The sequence below is a fragment of the Bos taurus genome, chromosome 2 (genome assembly GCF_002263795.3).
Source record: "Bos taurus isolate L1 Dominette 01449 registration number 42190680 breed Hereford chromosome 2, ARS-UCD2.0, whole genome shotgun sequence".
In the NCBI taxonomy this organism is placed as follows: Eukaryota; Metazoa; Chordata; class Mammalia; order Artiodactyla; family Bovidae; genus Bos; species Bos taurus.
The window spans coordinates 61,503,216-61,524,587 of NC_037329.1; the positions used below are offsets into that span (position 1 = coordinate 61,503,216).

General features: G+C 35.2%; 1 protein-coding gene across 1 annotated transcript in view; it reads left to right on the top strand.

Annotated features, from left to right (window-relative positions):
• The window catches only part of MCM6 (minichromosome maintenance complex component 6), a 34,613-nt gene extending 13,541 nt beyond the window's left edge, over positions 1-21,072 (top strand). Inside the window, 10 exon segments of the mRNA NM_001046234.1 lie at positions 21-162; positions 2,350-2,491; positions 3,194-3,301; positions 4,346-4,501; positions 6,290-6,418; positions 8,150-8,311; positions 15,864-15,999; positions 16,625-16,780; positions 17,514-17,653; positions 20,702-21,072. Of these exon segments, the coding sequence (NP_001039699.1) occupies positions 21-162; positions 2,350-2,491; positions 3,194-3,301; positions 4,346-4,501; positions 6,290-6,418; positions 8,150-8,311; positions 15,864-15,999; positions 16,625-16,780; positions 17,514-17,653; positions 20,702-20,818 (1,388 nt within the window). The 3' untranslated portion in view covers positions 20,819-21,072.
• Positions 21,073-21,372: the final 300 nt, after the last annotated feature.

Consider the following 21,372-nt stretch of genomic DNA (forward strand, 5'->3'; position numbering starts at 1 on the left):
ACCTTGGGTTTTTATTTCAGGTAATGATGAAGTAAAACGGGGTGTCTTGCTGATGCTCTTTGGTGGTGTCCCAAAGACAACAGGGGAAGGGACCTCTCTTCGAGGGGATATAAATGTTTGCATTGTTGGTGACCCAAGTACAGCTAAGAGCCAGTTTCTCAAGTAAGTGCCTGCGATAGTACAACAAAGAAAACAATACGCATAGTTACAGGCTTTCAAAAACTCTCTTGGGTTAAAGTCCACCTTAATTTGTTAAGGAGAATGTAACAACATTTTACAGATTTTGGAATACGTAAAAATTGTAATTACAATCCCACATAGAATTCTTTTAATCTTTGTATAAAACTCTTTGAATGTATGAATATATATATATTTCCATGGTTATAAGTCACAGCATGCATATTTTTAATTTTAATTAATACTTTAAATTCTTTTCAATGTTTCTCTATTTTCACAATTGTTTTTTGTTGGCATATTATAGCTTAAAAGATAATTCCCCTACCCTGATATTAGACAACTTAACAGTAACTTATTTTAATGATCAAATACAGTGAACATCATAATGTGTATAAGTTTTTATTTTATTAATTTCCTTTGGGTAAATTCCTAGGCATAGGATTGCTGAGATTAAGAATACAAATGTCTTCACAGTTCTTATACAGGACACAGTTTCCAAAAACAGTGTGATAAAAATGAGGCATTTTGTGCTGAACTTACCAATATGAATTTAGCAGTTTCTGCTTATTTTTAAAAGGTATAAGTACTGGCTTACTTTCAAACTTTTAAGAAACTTAGAGGTCAAGATAATGGCAACACAAGCACCTCTTGTGTTCTTGGTGCTGTGTGAGTCTGTGTATGTGTGTGTCTGTGTATTATGTCATACCCTACCAACATTCAGACAGGCATATAATACTGTCTTTTTTTTCAGGGAGGCAAACAAAACTCTGAGTTGTCAGTAAATTGTCTAATTCCTTAGAGCTGACAGGTGGCTCTAAGCCATGAATTCAGCTTTTGATTGCAAAGCATGTGCTCTTCATACTGTATCAAGCTGCCTTTCCTTTATTTGGGAAATTTTTAACATGGCAGTGTTCTAGAACATAAAATTTTTGGCTGAAGTTTTATAATTAAATATTATTTCCTTCAAGTATATCATGGACTGAGTTCTAGGTTTGAAGATAATAGTCCTATATTAAATGAACTCTCTTTATTTTTCTTCGTTTCTGTTGCTCCCGCCTCCCATCTCCCCATTGCCACCACAAAAGATGTACTACAGTGTTGCCTCTGAGCAGTATTGTGTTGTACCTGATTATATTTGCTTTTTAACGATATTAAGTCTTTTGATCCATGAACATGGGTTATCTTTCCATTTATTTAGGTCATCTTTAATTTCAGTAATGCTTTGTAGTTTTCAGTGTATGTGCCTGTGCTTCTTTTATTAAGTTTATTCCTAAGTATTTTATTCTTTATGATGCTAGTATAAATAGAACTGTTTTCTTAGATTCATTTTCAGGTTGTCACAAGTTTGTAGAAATACAACTATTAAACTTTTATTTTGCAACATGCACAAACTGATTTATTCTGTTTTTGTGGACTTACTAGTTGTGTTTTAGTGGATCTAACTTGTCTGCAAGATCATGTCAAATGCAAATAGTGATAGTTCTTTTTTCTTTCAACTCTGAGTGCCTTTTTCTCTTTCTTGCCTAATTGCCCTGGCTGAATCTTTCAGTGTAATGTTGAATAGAAGTGGCAGGAATAGACGCCTAAGTCTTATTCCTGTTCTTAGGGGAAAAGCATTCAGTCTTTTACTAGTAAGTATGATGTTAGCTGTGGGTTTTCATAAATGCCCTTTAGCAGGTTGAGGGAAAGCCTCTTGTAATTACTTGAGTTTTTATCATGAAAGGGTATTAGATTTTTTCACATTTTTTTAACATCTATTATAATGCTTCTTATCTTTTTTAATATGGCATATTATTGTTTCTTAGTCGTTAAGACAACCTTCCCTTTTTTGGAATAAATTTCACATCTATTCTGTTTTTGTTGTTGTTTTTTGTTTGTTTTCATTTTTTAAGTGCAAGGTCTTCTTATAGATTACTGGTGCCAAACTATTAATTGATGTTTTTGTCGTGTATGAATTTCATCTTCCTTGACAGGAATGGATTTAGTCTATTCAGAAGACCAAAGGAGAAAAGACTTTCTATTTGATCTATGGCATTTATCTTAACTGCATTTTCTTAATGCTTTTTCCAAATGTTCTCTTAAATTCTTATTTGATGTAAACTGTATCAAGCTGATAATCCTGAAAAGGATGCTTTATAATCATATATTAATGAATATGATAACCTTGAACAGGCACGTAGAGGAATTCAGTCCCAGAGCTGTCTACACCAGCGGCAAAGCGTCCAGTGCTGCTGGTTTAACCGCTGCTGTTGTGAGAGATGAAGAGTCTCATGAGTTTGTCATTGAGGCTGGAGCCTTGATGCTGGCTGATAATGTAAGAACATTTTACCTGATTAGATAGAAAGAAATCAGAATATCACCTACCCTATCAATAAAGACCTATAAGTTCCTATTAAGGTGTTCTTTTTCAAGAAAAAATAAAATACTTTTAGTAAATAATTTATGGTTTTATTAATCTAGAAATTGAGATTATCATCATTAGTCAACACTTTCTGAACTTCTGTAGAATATATTGCCTGCCCTGAGCTTGTTGTTTGCTATGACTACTAGTACGTCTCAGCACTTTTTCCTTTCTAGACTGTGATACATCTATGAGTATATCTATTGCATTTTGCATGTATTTGTCATAGATCAGTTAGATCTGTGAATGCATGTAAATTGTAGCTGTAGATACAAACATGTTCCAATTTCATCCTTCACTTTGAGCCTAAAATCAACACTGAAGTGATCCAGAATGTTTTGACCCTGAGATTTACACAACATTTTGATGTTGAGTAGAACTGCAATAAGTAACTGCCTGTTTTTAGTTTTGCCCTTAAAGGGCAAACTAGAGTTTAAAGTGAGTTGAAAGTTGTATGGTTCCCTTGGGGATCGTGTACTGCCTTACTCTAATAGAGGGAATTGGGATTGCTTACTTACCTTAGTTGTTTAAAGTCATTATGGTAGCAAACTTTGAGTTTCCTTGCCATTTGACATCTGAAAGGAAGTTTCTTATGCCAGGCTTATTTGATTACAGGGTGTATGTTGTATTGATGAATTTGATAAGATGGATGTGCGGGATCAAGTTGCTATTCATGAAGCTATGGAACAGCAAACCATCTCTATCACCAAAGCAGGAGTGAAGGTATGTGTGTCCACTTCTGTTCCACTGCATCATGCCTTAGCCTTGTAGACTAGTGTAGCTCTGGAGATGATCACTTGAATAAAATTCATTACTTCAACATGAAATGCTGTTTATTGAAATGGAAAACACAGCCCTGAGGCTTATTAATCCAAATTACAGGTGTTGGGGGCATAGCTCAGGGGTAGAGCACTTGACTATAAATTACAGGTGCTGTTAAAGGTACTGTGAAAATTAATTTATGAAACAAAGTAGAGGAAGTACTGGTGAAATTTTTAGCTCTTTCAAAATTTCCTCAAAGCTTCTCTGTAGTCTTCACTAAAGTGTGCTTCCAATTGTAACAGAAATAAAGTTGACAAATCATTTAAATGGAAATAATAAGTACAATATTATAATTAGCATTAGAGAGAAATAAAACTTTAAAAATAAAAGTAATACATTCAAATAGTTAAGAAAAATGTAACAGGTAAATATAAATTAAAAAGAGAAATCTCCTCCTCCCAGCACCAGCAGATACTCAGAAGTATCTGCTGAGTTTATGTCCCTTTTAGGAATATTTTATCATAAATAAGCATAATGCACATAAAGTTTTATTTTTTGCTCATTTAACTTTATAGTTTTATTTTGGTAATCTTTCTATACCAGTATGTATTAGATCCACTATGGTTTTTTATTACTCCATGATTTTCACTTGTATATACCCCAGTTTGACTCATAGGTAGGCTCTTATAAAAAGAATGATGTTTAGGTCATTTCCAGCCTTCTGTATTACAAACAACATTGTAAGCATTGTACGCCTCTTCCTATATCTAGCTGCAAGATCAATTCTTAGTAAGAAATAACTGGCTTAAAGGGCATACACATCATACCAGCACCATTGTATGGGGATACCTGTTGCTATATCAGACTTTGATTTCGATGATTCAGTAGATGAAAGATGATATCTTATTATTTTGGTTTTCATTAATTATGAATGATGTTGAGGTTTGTCATATGCCATTCCAGTTGTCTTTAAACCTGTCATGATTTTTTTCCTTTTGTGGTCAGGCTACTCTGAATGCCAGGACATCCATTTTGGCAGCAGCAAACCCCATCAGTGGACACTATGACAGATCAAAATCATTGAAACAGAATATAAATTTGTCAGCTCCTATCATGTCGCGATTTGATCTCTTCTTTATACTTGTGGATGAATGTAATGAGGTAACTACATGAGCCGTCCCTCTGAGCTTCCTTTATTATTTCCAGTTTGAGTAATTGATCGAGACAAGCCTGGAAGATGTACTCGTGAAGAATTGGTGCATGCGTTGGCACTGACCTTTCATATCTCTGAATGGCACAGGATTAGATAGGTTTATTAAGCAACTCGGAATCACTTTAATTGATGGTTCTGTTTAATTGTATTAAGGAATATCAAGTTTGTTGTTTTTGTTGTTGCTTTTTAATTCTAAAAAAAAAAACCACAGTTCTCAACCATACCCTTTAATATTTTTATTAGACTTTTGTTTGTTTTTTCATTAAGGTTGAAAAGAATTCAGATACCAAACAACTTTCCTTTTTTTCCACAAATTATGAGTCATTTGTCTCCCTATATCTTCCTGTCAAATTATCGTATGTGTCACATTTTTTTCTAATTATGTAGCAGTTTTAAGACTGAATGTAAAATTGTGGATTTACTTACATTCTGACATATTAGTATTAGAGTTGAAAGAAAGTGAAAGTCACTCGGTCGTGTCCAGCTCTTTGTGACCCACGGACTGTATATATAGACTATACAGTCCATGGAATTCTCTAGGCCAGAATACTGGAGTGAGTAGCTTTTCCCTTCTCCAGGGGATCTTCCCAACCCGGAAATTGAACTCAGGTCTCCTGCATTGCAGGCGAATTCTTTATCAGCTGAGCCACAAGGGAAGCCAAGTATTAGAGTTACTTAGACTTAAATATTTAACAATGTTGCATATCTCAGATGTATGCAGAACTGCAGAATGACCTTAGAAGGTAATATTGTACTTGTAATTACTGAGCATGGAGAGTCTACATTACTTTAGGCAGAATAAATAACTCTTGCTTACAGTAAAGTTTTAAATTTATCTAAATAAAATTTGCCTTCCATTAATGTGAATGTTAGAGAGTTTTCATGTTCTATCTTTGGGTTTGGTTCTTTTCCTTCACAAATCTATATAAAATGTTTAACCCAGTCCCCACCCCCCATCGTTGGGCATTGACTGATTTTCATAAATTTATGTCTCTACATAATTTATTTACTTTTAACTTTTTAATTAGAAATAATTTCAAACTTACAGAAAAGTTGCAGGAAATACAATAATGAATATAGTACCCATATACCCTTTATTCAGTTCACATAGGTTTTTGCCCTATTTGCTTTACCATTTGCTCTGTGTATCTCTACATTTTTTCTATACCATTTGAGAGTAAATTGCATATTTTTAGTATGATTTTATTCAATGTTAGTAACAGTTTTATGATGATTATCCTCATATATTCATAAGTGGCAGCATGATATCGTGGCTAGGAGGACATATTCTGAAGCTAGACTCTTCAAATCCTTGCTCAGTTACTAACTGTGATGTTGGACAAGTTACTTAATTTTTTCAGGCCTCAATTTACTTATCTGTAAAATGGGGTAATGTTATCTACCTAATAAGGTTTTTGTGAGGAACAACACTTAAGGCAATAGAGCCTGGCGTTTACTGAGGGCACTGCAACTCTTATTTCTGTCAGATTAGGTAAGTCAGTTAATTTCTTCAGGAATAGTCTTAATTAGAGTAAGGCACAGCTATACACTGAAGCATTTGATTTTGGATGAAACTGGTATTAAACTTTGCTCAGAAACTTGAACCCATTAATATATCTTATGGTGGCATATTAAAGCTTGAGGTTATCATGCTACAAATAATTTCTTAATGCCTGGGATAGTCTGGAGTGGATGTTATTATAACTGATCAAAGTGATTTTCTTGTTTGGAATTAGGTTACAGATTATGCTATTGCCAGGCGAATAGTAGACTTGCATTCAAGAATTGAGGATTCCATTGATCGTGTGTATTCCCTTGATGAGATCAGGAGGTATCTTCTTTTTGCAAGACAGTTTAAACCCAAGGTAACCTGCCCTTTTGTACTGTATTCAGGCATGATGAGTATGTGGCATTTAAACAGATGCGTTACTTGGAAATTAACTGAACCTGATTTGAGGATTTTTTATGGCTGGTTGATTGGCTTGATCTGGGGGTTTGCTTGGGCTTTTTTGGGAGGGTGGGATAACAGTTTATTTCTTTAGCAAAAACGTCTTGAGAAAAAGTGTTTTAAAAGTCTGAAAAATTCCATTTCTTCTACTAATTAGGTGCTAATAAAAAGGTTTTTATGAGTGAAGAGTTTTGAATAACCAAACAAACTAGATTTTATTTCAATCATTATTCCTAAGAATCTTAAAATTGTGTATGCTTAAATCAGTAGTCTACAGATGCTCTTGAATCTTTCTCTGAGGAAAAACTTGGATTCCTCTAGTTCATTGTAATGAACATAAATAACTACCTTTACAGTAATTGATGTAGATCTTTGGATTAAACCTGCACTGGATTCAGGGTGCTCACTTGGACGTTTATTTTTGTTTGTTTGTTATTATTTTTTTAATTTATTTATTTCAATTGGAGGCTAATTACTACAATATTGTAGTGGTTTTTGCCATACATTGACATGAATCAGCCATGAGTATACATGTGAGCCTCATCCTGAACCCCTCTCCCACCTACATTAAAAAAAAAAATCCATAATGCATATGTTGTTTGGCATTTTCCTAAAATAGAATATAGAAAAAATTTTCATTTCATTCTTGTTGAAATGTCTACACTATTTCTGGCTTGACTTTTGGGAATTATGCTTAGATTTTAATCGTCTATCACCTTCACTTGATAATCCATAATATCAGAATTGAGTCTCATTGTCCCAAGGAAAGGGTAGAATATCACTTTTGTTTGTAGAAGCATTTGTTCTCCATGACTAACCTGGTTGCTCTATAACTTTGGCTTGCTTCCTTAATACTTAGTTCCTTGCTCTGAAAAACTGAGTATCCTTTAGTTACTTTGTTGTTATTATTGAACAAATGATAAGGTTTACTGAAATAGCTGATATGTATATCCCAAGTGGATACCTGAAATCACAGATAGTACCAAACCCTATAAATACTATGGTTTTTCCTATAAGTTATTAGCGCAGTAAGAGAATATCTAAATGGCTGGCATCACTACTCCTGCACTTGGGAAGCATTAGTGAGTAAAAAAGGGCTACTTGAACATAAACACTGTTGCCATAACAGTTGATCTGACAACTGAGTTTGCTACTAACTGACTAATAAGCAAGTGCCATATACACTGTGGATACTCTGAATAAAGGGATGATTCACATCTTGGGTGAGACATTGGATAGCTACTAAGATTTCATGACACTACTCAGAACAGCACAAAATTTAAAACTTATTGTTTCTGTCTGAAATTTTCTATTTAGTATTTTTAGACTACAGTTGACCATAGGTAACTGAAACAATAGAATGTGGAGAAGCCACAGAGTGGCTTGAAATACTATTGAAATACTTACATATTGAAATACTAACTCTACTGTCTTCCTATTCGTAAAATTAGTGCATGGAATTCATAGTCCTCCTTTGTGTTAGTTTCTTTTGAAAGGTATTTCAGGACTAATTTCTTGTCATTGATTTCAAAGTCTTGACCCTCTCAGTTCCCCCAGAGTATCTCCATCTGGGAACCTTTTAACCTTCATGTTTAATGCAGCTTCCATTAAGTAGAAATGCTCTGACTTCATCATTGTTCTGAAACAGATTTCTAAAGAGTCAGAGGACTTCATTGTGGAACAGTATAAACGCCTCCGCCAGAGGGATGGTTCTGGGGTAACCAAGTCTTCATGGAGGATTACAGTGCGACAGCTTGAGAGCATGATCCGTCTCTCTGAAGCGATGGCTCGGATGCACTGCTGTGATGAGGTATCAAAATCACTCTAACATAATGGGAAAGAGAAATTGATATTTGGCTTTAAGTGTGTTTTTATTTTTGGTATAGAACATACTAGCATTCACTGCAGATTTATTTTTATATAACTGTTGAGTTCTCATAGAATACATGACTCCTGACCCTGGGGGCTTTCCCTTAAAGAAGGTTGCTGTCAAGCATTTATTGAATGTAGTAGTTAGATTAATGAGATAATCATGACATAGATTATAGAGTACAAACAGAGGTGAGTTCAAGATTAGTGCCATTCGTTCAATAAAGATTTAAACCTTACAATGTTTAATCCTTAACAGTATGCTAGGCTTCTGGGCATCAGATACAAATGTGATAATGTTGCCCCCAGTCACCTAAGAAGGGAATTTACCTCCTTAGTTTCGTATAATGTGTGGATATTAAATTGTTCTTTGAGCCCTGGGTTTTACAGGTACATGTCAGAGGATATTCACACCCTTATCTCTGCTTCATGAAAACCAGCCCTGCTTTATATAACTTTATATTTTTAAACAGTGGAAGATTTGTTTGAGGAAAGAGTTTGGCTATTTTTCTTAAAATAGTATGATTGAGGTATAATTCACAGAAGAGACTGTACAGCTCTGACTTTTTACATACACCCTTGTGGCCACCCAGCTCAGAATATAGATTTATAACATCTTAGGGAGTTCACTTATACCCTTTCCCAGAAGTAAGCACTGTGGTGACTTCATTCACATTTTTGTCCCATAGATTTCATTTCTCAGGTGTGTTTGTTTAATTTTCAGATTCTCTGCTATAGCACTTTACTGTTTACAAAATTCTTTGATACTGTCTTGTTCTTTGAGTCTTCAGACATTTAATGGACATCTTTATAGGTTAAGAGATGAATAAAAGAGCCCCTGTTTTCCATTGCTGATAATTTGGTGGGAGAAGACATATGTTTAATTAAATATGTGAAATATGAGAGAGGCTATTATGGTAGAGTGTCATCAGCAGAGAGTATAGAGATCAATAAATTCTTTCCTAAGTAAGGTGGAGGGTTTGGGGAGATGCCAACATTTGAACTGGATCACTGAAGGGCATATGGAATTTTGATATGCATTTTTAGAGTGAAAGGAGGAAAGTTTAGCAAGAATGTAGTGGAATCTGCAGAGAAAGAATAGGTCATGGTGGAGGGGAATTCTTAAAAACTATGGTAACATTTGTACCATTTTTTTTTCCCATTGTGATGTTTCCTAAAATGAGTGTCGTAGAACTGATGAGTCTTGGAGAATATGTTAGATTTTTCTTCCCTTTTTTTTTTTTTTAATTTTTTTTTTGGTTTTTTAGTAGGTAGAAAATTCACATGATATGAAAATAAATATGGATATATACACAAATATATTTCCTGAGTAAAATTGAGTGTTTTGCATATATTTAAAAGCCATCTCTACTTCCTTTTATTTTATGATCCTATTCTTTGTTTATTTTTACTTACTTTATTATACAGGCCTCCCCTAGTCTAAGATTATAAAAGAATTCTCTCAGGATTTCCTCAAGCACTTAGATGGTTTCATTGTTTGTATTTAAATCATTTCGAACATTTGGTATGTATTCTGCTGTAGGATGTAAGCTATGAATCAGTTGATTCTTTTTGAGCTAGTTTCCTAGTTCCAACACCACTTGCTGAACAATCTATCTTTTCCACACTGGTTTGGTATGCTTTTATTTTATATTAAATTCTTGTGCCTGTTAAAGTCTCTTGAATTTTTTTTCTGTTCCTTTGGTCTTTCAACCTTCTTTTGCATTGGTGCCACAATATTTTACTCAGAGGGGCTTTATATTTTAAATGTACGGCTAGTTCCACTGCATTGGTGGTGTTCTTTTTTGGCTGTTGTGAACTTAATGACCTTAGGTGTTTTTTTTGTTTTTTTTTTTTACTGATATTTACTAAGAGGAAAGCATCCTAGGAACTTGTTTGAAAAACTTGGGAATTTCCCCTTCTCTGCCCCTCCTTTGCCCTCCCCGCCATTGCCTATCTGTTTTACATATGGTCATATAAGTTTCCTTGTCACTCTTTCCATGCATCTCACCCTCTCCTTCCTCCCCTGCCCTCCATGTCCATTAGTCTCTGTTCTCTATGCCAGTGTCTCCATTGCTGCACTGCAATAACTTTCTCAGTACCATCTTTCTAGATTCCATATATATGCTTTAGTATAGGAGGTTTATCTTTCTCTTTCTGTGTAATAGGCTCTAGGTTCATCTACCTCATTAGAACTGACTCAAATGCTTTCCTTTTTATGTCTGAGTTATGTTCTGTTGTATATATGAAATACACAGCTTCTTTAAAACCTGGGAACTTTTGAAGAAAGCACTAACCATTCTGTCTCTAGACTGCTATTCTCACCTACAGATTCTGGACTTGAGCTGCAGTATGTCCAGGCTCCAGCCACCTCTGCTTACTTCAGACTGGGCCCTACAATCCTAATTGGCAAGAACCAATTCTTTATGTATTTATTTTTTAAAATTTTATTTTATTTTTAAACTTTACATAATTGTATTAGTTTTGCCAAATATCAAAATGAATCCGCCACCGGTATACATGTGTTCCCCATCCTGAACCCTCCTCCCTCCCAAGAACCAATTCTTTAATACCTATCCTGTTGCTCCTGTTTGTCCTGAATTCAGTGGTTTTTGTATACTGACAAATTCCTCGGTTTGTCTGAAGGCAAGGGGAGAGTCTTATCAGCAATCAAGGACCTCTCTGTTCAGTCCTGAAATGGGTTTTCCTCCAGTTGCATGGCTTGTTCCTATACTTGTGCTACTAAATGTATGAAGCTATGTAATTATACCACCCCTTAGATTTTTTCTAACTGTTGAATATATCATGTAGTAAGGAAATGCATTATACCCTTAAAGCTGTCTATTCATTTATCTTTGTTTAAAAAATCTGAATATAGGGCCAACATATACTTGAGCTCAGTGTTTGATACTCAGTTTTTAGTATTTTTATACTAAAATAAAAATAGTATACTACCAAATTATAGATATTGAGAGCATGTTACATTTGTTAATAAGAAGAACTGACATCTCAGTGATGATTTTTCCTATCTAAGAAAACAGGATAGCAATTAGAATCTAGTTTATGCCACTAAAAATTGCAGCTGTTTAAAACAGAAACAATTATTTTTTTTGCTCATGCTTCATGTTCATTTATGTTAGCCAGAGGCTCTCTCCACATTGCTCAGAAATTCAGGCTGACATAAGTCTCTGTTGACATACACTTCCATGATCATAGAAGATAGAAGAAAAGGTGAATCATATACCGCTTCTTAACCTATCTAGAAATGACATGGCACTGCCACTCAAATTTCATTGGTTAGAGGAATTAACATAGCCATGCCTAAGTTCAAGTGGTTAAAGAAGTGCTTTCCTATCAAGTGGCTAGAATGAGAAAAGCAAACATTTGTGAACAGTTCTGATGATTCATTCATTATCTTTCCACTTAAGTTTTGTGTTGTTTCATTTAATGGCTTTTAAAGTTTTCCTATGATTTTTGCATAATTCTTACTGAATTTATTTCTTGGTATTTTGTTTTTTTCTTGGTATTGAAGGTAGACTTTTTTCCATTTTATATTTTGACTGGTGGTTGCTTGTATATATCAACTATTGGTTTCTGTATGCTAGTTTTATACTATATGAAGCCTTTAGTTTCTTTTTCATTCAAGTCTATTGATTTTCCAGATTTTCATTCTTTTTTCAAATGATAAAGGGTTCTAGTCTTACTGAAAAAGTAAACTTAATCTTTTCCCGTAGACTCTACTAATTTACTTTGGCTTTTGCTATTGCAATATAATGTCTAATAATTATGAAATTAGACATTTTTTTCTTGTTCTTAGTTGGCTCTGTGGCTGAGATATGTTTTTATCAATAAGAACTATACATTTATTTTTCATATCTTGAATATTGCTGTCAGGAAGATTGTTTTGTTTTTTGCCTAGTATCTTTTTAGTGTTGTATGTCTGCTTAGTCATTCAGTCCAACTCTTTGCAACCCCATGAACAGTCACCCACCAGGCTCCTCTGTCCATGGGGATTCTCCAGGTAAGAATACTGGAGTGGGTTGCCATGCCCTCCTCCAGGGGATCTTCCCTACCCAGAGATCAAAATCAGGTTCCCCACATTGCAGGTGGATTCTTTACTGTCTGAGCCACCAGGAAAGCCCTTTAGTGTATATGAGTTATTCATGATTTTTTTTCTCCTGGATCTATTAAAATGAAAATAGACTAATATCAAGGCTTCCTGGAATAAATTCCACTCTTTTAATGCATTTGGCATTTGCTTGCTGTTATTTAGAATTTTTAAACAGTACTCACAAAAAACCATGGTTGTTACTTCATTTAAATTTTTGGAAAATTTCCCCATTTTTCCTCTATCCTAGAATGGTTTTCCGTTGTATTAAAATGATCTGCCTGGGAATGCCCTGGCAGTCCAGTGATTAGGATGCCGCTGCACCTCCACTGCAGGGGGCACAGGTTCAGTCCCTGGTCAGGCAGCTAAGGTCCTGCATGCTGTGTGATACCACCATAAATAAAGTGAAATAAAAATCTGCTTTTACTGATAGGAATTCTCAAGTAAAACTCTTGAGCCTAGATATTCTCTCTCTTCTTAGGTCAGTTTTGGGTGAGCTATATTTTCCTGAAAAAAAGTATCCATTTCTAAGAGTTTGCAGAGTTTAGTAATAACCAATTAGAATGTATTTTTTTGGTTGCTTGTTTTAGTACTACGTTGTGATTAGGCAATTTCTCATTTAGTTTCTAGGATGCTTTCTGTGTAGCCCAGTGTCCCTGTTTGTTTTCTTTTGGGCTGGTGGGTCTTGCTTTCTCTAGTTGCAGCAGGTGGGGGCTACTCCTCATTGTGGTGTACAGGCTTCTCGTTGCTGTGCTTCTCCTGTTGCGGAACACAGGCTCCTTGCACGTGGGCTTCAGTAGTTGTGGCATGTGGGTTTAGTTGCCCTACAGCATGTGGAATCTTACCAGACCAGTGGTTGAACCCATGTGCCCTGCATTGGCAGGCTAATTCTTGACCACCAGTGAAGTCCCCAGTGCCAGTTTTCATAAATGTTCCATGAGCACTTTGAAGGAAGGCCTAGTTCCCTGTTTGCGTGCTTAGCTGTGTGCTCAGTTGAATTCAACTCTGCGACCTTGTGGACGCCAGACTCCACGGTCCATGGAATTTTCCAGGCAGGAAATACTGAAGTGGGTTGCCATTTCCTACTCCACGGAACCTTACATCTGTGAAGGGAGAAGTTAACTTATTATATTACATAGGCCTTCTTTTTTTTTGTGGGGTTTGTGGTCTACCATATCTTCTCTAAAGTGCAAGTTTAAAGTGTGTTATGAATACTTTTTATTTCTCTACCAGTAATATAGTTTTGTCTCTTTGTATTTATCCATTTACATCCTATAGTTTCAGCTTTACTAATATTGTTCTCTTAACTGACACTTATCTTTTCATTTTGATGTGTACTACCTAACTTTCTTGGTCTCATTTATACTTTTTGGCCTGAACTCTTACCTTGCTTTCTTTTTCTGATATTCCTTTGCATAACTTTTTATTATTTTTGGTCATTTCTGAGTAAGTTAAGTGTGTATACACACACACATAGCATAGAGTTCGGTTTTATTTTGTGATCCAAACTAATATTATTTTAATGTATGTTAAACCCATTTACATTTATTGATATGAGAGAGAGGGTTTTTTATTTGTTTTCTTTTTATAGTTGAAATGATTTTTCATTATGTGGTAACTTTGCTTTTGCTTGTATGTGCAGTTCTGAGATTCAGAAAGTTTACGTTTTATTTTAGTGGTTACTTTTGTTATTATAATTTTATATTATATCCTCCATTCTCTATTGGTTCCCTACCAGGAAGAGTGTTAAAACTAGTGTGTTTCATCTTCCTTTTTCTTCCCTTCCCTCTGAATGGCATGATTTTAGTAAATTTTACAGCTTTCCTTTGCACAGTCAAATGTAGTTATCCATCACTTGATTTATCATCTTTTGACTTTCATTTGTTATGGGTGGGAGGCAGTCAGCAAATTCACTTTGAATCTCCCTTTACGTAAACCCTCTGTCTTCAGGTCATACCATATACATTGTATTCTGTCACTCTTAATTCCCATGCTTGTTTTTTAAGTCATAGTTTTTTTAGATAAATATATGCGTAGCTCATTGAAGATAAATTTGTTATGATTTCCTAATTTATCTCTTGGCTGATTGAAATTTGGTCCTTTTTCAAGGGTTTGGTGGAATAGATGAGTTCATGGGGCTAACTTTCCCTGAGTATTATGTGCAACAGGGTTATTTGTAGTCTTTACCTGAATGACATATTGGCTTGACCTACAACCTATGTCTCATACTTTCTTTTCGTACGAATTTTTCTACTGTATCCTGACATTAGTTGTTCCCTTGGGGAAATCTGAGGCCAGCCCTTGATTATTAATTTCTCCCCCATAAGTAACTGGATATTTTTCTCTTCGTAAACTATTTTTTATTTTTATAGACCAGTAAGTTTACTAGGATATGTCTTGATATTGACTGCTCTAAAATGCCTTAAAAGTTTCCTTGCAGGCAGTAGTGTATTTAAAAAAAAAAAAAAAGTGCTCTGCTGGATTTATCTGTTGTTATGGGGCTCAGCTAGTTAGGAAGGGAGTATATTTAGAGAGACTGTTGGTTATTTATATAAGGACTTAAAACAATGCCCCCTGCCCCCAAAATAGACTTGTAATTTTTCTTCTAAGTGAACTTTTTTGTTGAGGCAAAACATAAGTACAGAGAGTGCACAAATCACAAGTGTACAGTTCGGTTAGCTTTCAGTGAAATACCTGTGTAATCTACACCCAGATCAGGAAGTCGAACATTCCTTATTAGCATTTCCAAGACCTACCCTTTGAGCTTTTTCTTTACAGTCACTGCTACCTGCTTCTCTGAGGATAACCTTTTTCTTTTCTTTATTGCTGTATAGTACTCTAACCATACTTTTCCTGATAGTTGTTTTCAATCTTTTTCCCCCTCCCAGTTGTGGTTAAAAACACATAACTGTCAGTAAGTGTGTCATAGTGATTGGCTCATTCTTCTATTAAAATGGACATTTGTGAATAGTCTCCAGTTTGGGTCTTATGAGATGTACATGTCTTTTAGTTCATCTGATGTATATATGTGTACATTTCTGTTCAGTGTATACCTGCGAGTGGAGTTATTGAATTATTGGGTCATAGACTGTATGCATACACAATTTAGTAAAGACTGAAGTGATTTCCCACAATGATTGTAATGGTTTATATTCCCAAGAGCAGTGAATGAAAGCAGTGTACATCCTCAACACTCAATATTGCTGGTCATTTTAGCCATTCTGGTAAATTTATGGTTTGCCATAAATATCTCATATTTTTATGTCATGTGAGAAGAAGAGTGTGAGAAAACAAAAATGTCACTGAAATTTCATATGCAGAAAATCTGTTTGGTATATCAAAAAGACTGGCTTACTGGTTTACCTCATCATCTTGATTGGTTTAGGTTCAGCCTAAACATGTGAAGGAAGCTTTCAGATTACTGAATAAATCAATCATCCGTGTGGAAACACCTGATGTCAATCTCGATCAAGAAGAAGATGCCCAGATGGAGGTTGATGAGGGCCCAGATGGCATCAATGGTGAGGTGTCTGTTCATGACTGTTCTAGAGTTAGGGGCCAAAATGTTCTCTAAGATATCGTAATAAAAGTACACTTACTGATGGTTATGAAGTCTGTGTAGCAAAAAGGGGAAAAATAGATAATGAATTTTATTAACTGTTTATAAGTTAAAATATAATCAAATAGTTGATATAAAATATATAAGCTTGAAAGACTTGAGAGAAAATACACCAAAATGGAGATAGTGGACTTAATATTGCAAATGCACTTTTAGATCATGAAATCTTTTATCTCCCATTCTTCCCATTTCTTCCAAATGAGGTTTTGTCTTCACTAGTAGCATTTATAAAATTGCTTCTAATTTATTTGTACAGTTACTGAATACTGGGTATAATTATATGGTTGTTTTAAAATTAGTATTAATGAGGAGGGAGGAGGGTTCAGGATGGGGAGCACATGTATACCTGTGATGGATTCATTTTGATATTTGGCAAAACTAATACAATTATGTAAAGTTTAAAAATAAAATAAAAATTAAAAAAAATAAAATTAGTATTAAAATATGAATAGTATATTTATAAAAGCACCTGGTAGGGGGGGGTATTGGCACAGGAAGAAGATTCAAACCGTTACTATTTCACTTAGGTCATGCTGATAGCCCTGCTCCTGCGAGTGGAATTAACGGCCACAGTGAAGACATGAACCAAGATTCTGTTCCAAAAGCCTCCTTGAGGCTGGGCTTCTCCGAATACTGCCGAATCTCTAACCTTATTGTGCTTCACCTCAGAAAGATGGAAGAAGGTGAGGCCATACCTAGTGCTGCTCCTGTGCTGAGTCATTTACATAAGCTGTATTCACATAAACTGCTGTGGTTTGCTAAAGATTGTGTTGTTTTGTCAGAAGAGATGATAAATTTTTAAGACAAGCTCACTTTGGCAAACAAAATCTGAGGGAATGTCAGCATATCTACCAACCTGGATGTTTTCCCTACAAGTTCATTGTCAGAGGTTTATGACTCATTTTTATTAATGTCCTTGGCCTATTCTAATATTTGTTAAGCCAAATTTGGGATCTGATAATATATAAGGAAGCACTTAACAAATTTTTTGTAGATGTAAAATCTTCCTTCTTTACAATGGCTTTGTTTTAAATGGATGGAATCCTTCATTCCCAATTTATGCTTTCAGTTGCTGTTTACAAACATTGTCTGGGTGGTGAAGCATAAGAAAGTGAAGGAAACACCTTCATACTTTGAAATCATAATAGCTTTAAGAAACTTATTTCTTATCTCTTTTTTTTTAAATTTTTCTTTTCAGGATAAAGTAAGGATACTTTAATTGAACTAATATGGAAGGTTATTTCAGGCTTAAGGTGGAACATTGCAAACCTTATTTTAGCAAATATGTTTTCTGACAGATTGGTTATCTAATCTATACATTATTTTGTTTGTTGTTTATGCAAACTCCCAAGAATTGGCAAAACAGCTTACTACCAAGATAATTTAATCCTTTTTAAATGAATTTTTTTTTTGCAGAAGAGGATGAGTCAGCATTAAAGAGGAGTGAACTTGTTAACTGGTACTTGAAGGAAATTGAATCAGAAATAGATTCTGAAGAGGAATTGATAAATAAAAAGAGAATCATTGAGAAAGTCATTTATCGACTCACCCACTATGTACGTATATAATTAAGTTTGCTGGGGTATTATTGAGGGAAGGTTTTCATGTTTCATATCTTTATAGGTTCCTTAGATGTTCATTTATTTTGAATCCTGAGAGTCTAGTCAGAATTAAAAATTGTTTAAGAGACTTACTAATTAACTGACTTATTTCTTCTGCCAAAATAAGCAGAATTTATGTTAAAGCTGGGAAAGTGAATTTAGGGTCTTACTATTTGAGTGTTTTTAACCTTTGTTTTTTACTCTACCATAAACCTTCAAGCGGCCTGACCACTATCATCTAAATTCTGCATTTTATCCTTCCTCCTGTTCTTGTCTCCCCGTTAACCAGTTTACTGTCTGTCCCATATATTTTTTCTTATACTTGCCAATTCATTCATTCTCCTTTTATAATACTTGCTTGGCAAAACTCCAACTTTGGTTAAAACTAGTTTGTTTACTATACCTATATCTAAGAAGTTAAAAGTATCTGAAGAAAAGCATACAATCATATACTCACTCTTACTTTACATTAATGACCACAGATCTCAAATGGACAATTCTTAACTTCTATCTTATCTACTTCACAGTAGCACTGACCTCACAGTAGCAATTCCTGCTGCCATTACTTTTCCCTCATCTGTTCATTCTCCTATTTCTTAAAGGACCATTACATATATACCGTCTCACTGCTCCAATCAGTTGGCTATTTTCAGTATTCAACCTGTCAGCACCATCTGTCACAGTTGATCACTCCTAGAAATACTTTGTTTGCATGGCTTCTGAGTCACCATATTCTCCTGGATCTTCTCACTGTTATTTTCTCCTCTCTTCTCTCACTCTCTCTCTCTCTCTCTCTTTTTTTTTTTTTAATTTTGAGCTGTGTGATTCTGTTTTTTCTCTTTTGGCCACATAACATGGCATGTGGGATCTTAGTTTCCCAGCCAGGGATCGAACCTGTGCCCCCTGCAGTGTAAGCACTGAGTCTAAACCACTGGACCACCAGGGAAGTCCCTCCTTTTTTATTTTCCTGACTCTTTCTCTTGTCCCTTTTTAAATGAAGTACTATACGTAGTCCTCAAACCTCTTTTTCTATTTATATTCATTGCCTAAGTGAACTCATTTGGTTCTATGAATTGAGAACCATTTGTGATGACTCCCATATTTATATCTCCAGCTCTCACCTGTCCTCTAAATTCCTAATGTATATAGCTAGCTGCTTACTCACAAATTAATAAGCATCTCACACTCAATGTGTTCAAAACAGTTACTTCCCTGTAGTTTCACTTACTCAGTTACTTTAGGCCAGACATTTTAGAGTTAACTTTGATTCCTATCCCCTCACAACTTTCTTTTATCAGCAAATCTCATGAATCCTGCCTTCAGTATTCTCTCTTCTCTCTTCACCACCATCACAGCTACCCAAGCCACCATGCCTGGAGTTCCACAGGTGCCTCCTAACTGTCCACCCTTGCAGTGCCTCTCTGCCCATCAGCCAAACAGGTCTTTTAACAAATGAAATTGTTCTAGTGCCCTGCCTTCCTTCCATCATGTTTAGAATAAGATCAGTCTCTGTACCATGGCCCGCAGAACTTTCTACACAAGCAGGCCCCTGCCCACCTCATTGTCTTCATTTCATAGCTTCTTTCCTTTCCAATTCTTCACAGTGACACTGGCCTTGTGACTGTTCCTTAGACACACCAAGTATGAAGGCTTTTACACTTGCCCTTTGTTTCTTTCCCCATATTCCCTCCTCCATTCTAATGTCTGCTCAAATGTTGCCTTCTCAAAGTAGTGCTTCTTGCTTAATCTGTTGAAATAGCAGACTTCCTCCTTGCTGTCACCCCCTAACCCTGCTTGTTTCTTCAAGTGTTTATCACTGCCTGGCAGTATAGTCTTTGTTTAGGTGTTTAATAATGTGCAGCCACCATGAGGGCAGGGACTTTATTTTGTCAATCCCCCTAGGCAGTGGTGCCTAGCTCAGAAAGGGTTCAAATACTTGTTAAATGATTGAGTTTTTCTGTTCAAATGGCAGAGATTGCATTTAACTTCACAGTGCTCACTTGATACATATTATAGTTGTCACACATCAGAGTTTATCATCTGATAAACTATTTCCCTGTAGAACTAGATGAGTCTGTGATTACAGGTGGGGGGATTTTAAGAACTATTCCATTCAAAATTTAATAAATAATATGTATAAAAATAGAGCTGAAGTGGGGGTGGTGTGCTCAGAGTTGTCTGTCTAGTAGACAGTATGTTTGCATCAGGCCAGCCCTTCCCTTCCTAGTGGCCCTGGAATCAGTGTTAAGATAAAAATAATTCATGCAAAAAATCTACATTGGGACACATTGTAAAACTAACTGATCTAAATTGGGCTTACGTTTTTAAGTTTGATTCACCTCCTGAGCCAATTTGGTACAAAAGACTAAGGAACTTGTACTGGGCTGGTCAAGTGTGCTTTCTGTGAAGATGTGTTTGTACATAGAGTACTTGAAAGTGTCTAATCCATCTTAATGGTATTAGTTAGTGCTCATACTGTTGGAGTTTTCCATCTTAGGATCAAATCACTATTTCCTGAGTTCCTCTCTATGGGCCTTAGGTAGGAGTCCTTGTTTGTGGACATACTAGACTGACTTACAATATCATGGCTTCAAATCTGTCATCAAGTTTATTAAGCCACATGGCATGTTCTACTTTTTTTTTTTTTACTAGTTAATAGATCAAAGTGAAAATTTTTATGTTAATTATCTTTAGATTCTACTTCTAACTGAATTATGAATGGGTGGTATATGAAAGAGTTCAGTGGCCGGTAATTAAAAATTAACATAATATTAAGTATTAAACACTTTGAATGATAAATAGAATAGTAAACATATTTATCAGGATTTATATAATTACATGATCATAAAATCATGTTTTTTGAAGTTATTTTTAAGTACATGATGTGATATGCTAGGGAACCTGGTTAAAATCAGACATTTAGAAGGAGGGTCAGGTCTTGTGTATCTTATCATTCTTAATAATATTGCTAAAGAACTGAGGACAACCATTTGTATTTCATAGGATCATGTTCTAATTGAGCTCACCCAAGCTGGATTGAAAGGCTCCACAGAAGGAAGTGAGAGCTATGAAGAAGATCCCTACTTAGTAGTTAACCCTAACTATTTGCTTGAAGATTGAGCTATTGAAAGAAACTGGAGGAACTATGGCCCTCCACCTCGGGCCTGGAGTCTGGATGGAGTTCTGCTAGCCAGAGAAATGCTTCTGGGAGCAATGATTCAGGAAGATTTACGTTGAGGAACAAGAACCAAGTTGATTGTCCTATCCTATATTGTCATATTCCTTTTATACCAACACAGGTTTTATCCCTTTGTTTAGTGTGCTTCTTGTCTAAAAAAAGTTGGATTGCAATAATGTGTTGTTTCTATAACTAAGACCTTGTGTTTTCATGTGTAGAAAAAGGTCTGCTGCTTATATGTTATGTGATATCATATTGGAGAAATAACTTTTTTCAAGTATCAATTACTGCTTTTTTTCACCAGAAAAAACTTTTTCAGCAGTTGTCTGTTAGATTTATTTCTAGTCTACTCAAATTATTGCTTCCATTTATTCATGAATATAGAAAAGGGATGGAAATATGACATTATGGTAAACATTTACACATAACTTCCTCTGAGGAGAGTCCTTATTAGAATTTGATAGTATGAAAGCTAAGAGGCCTTGGAGATGACTTT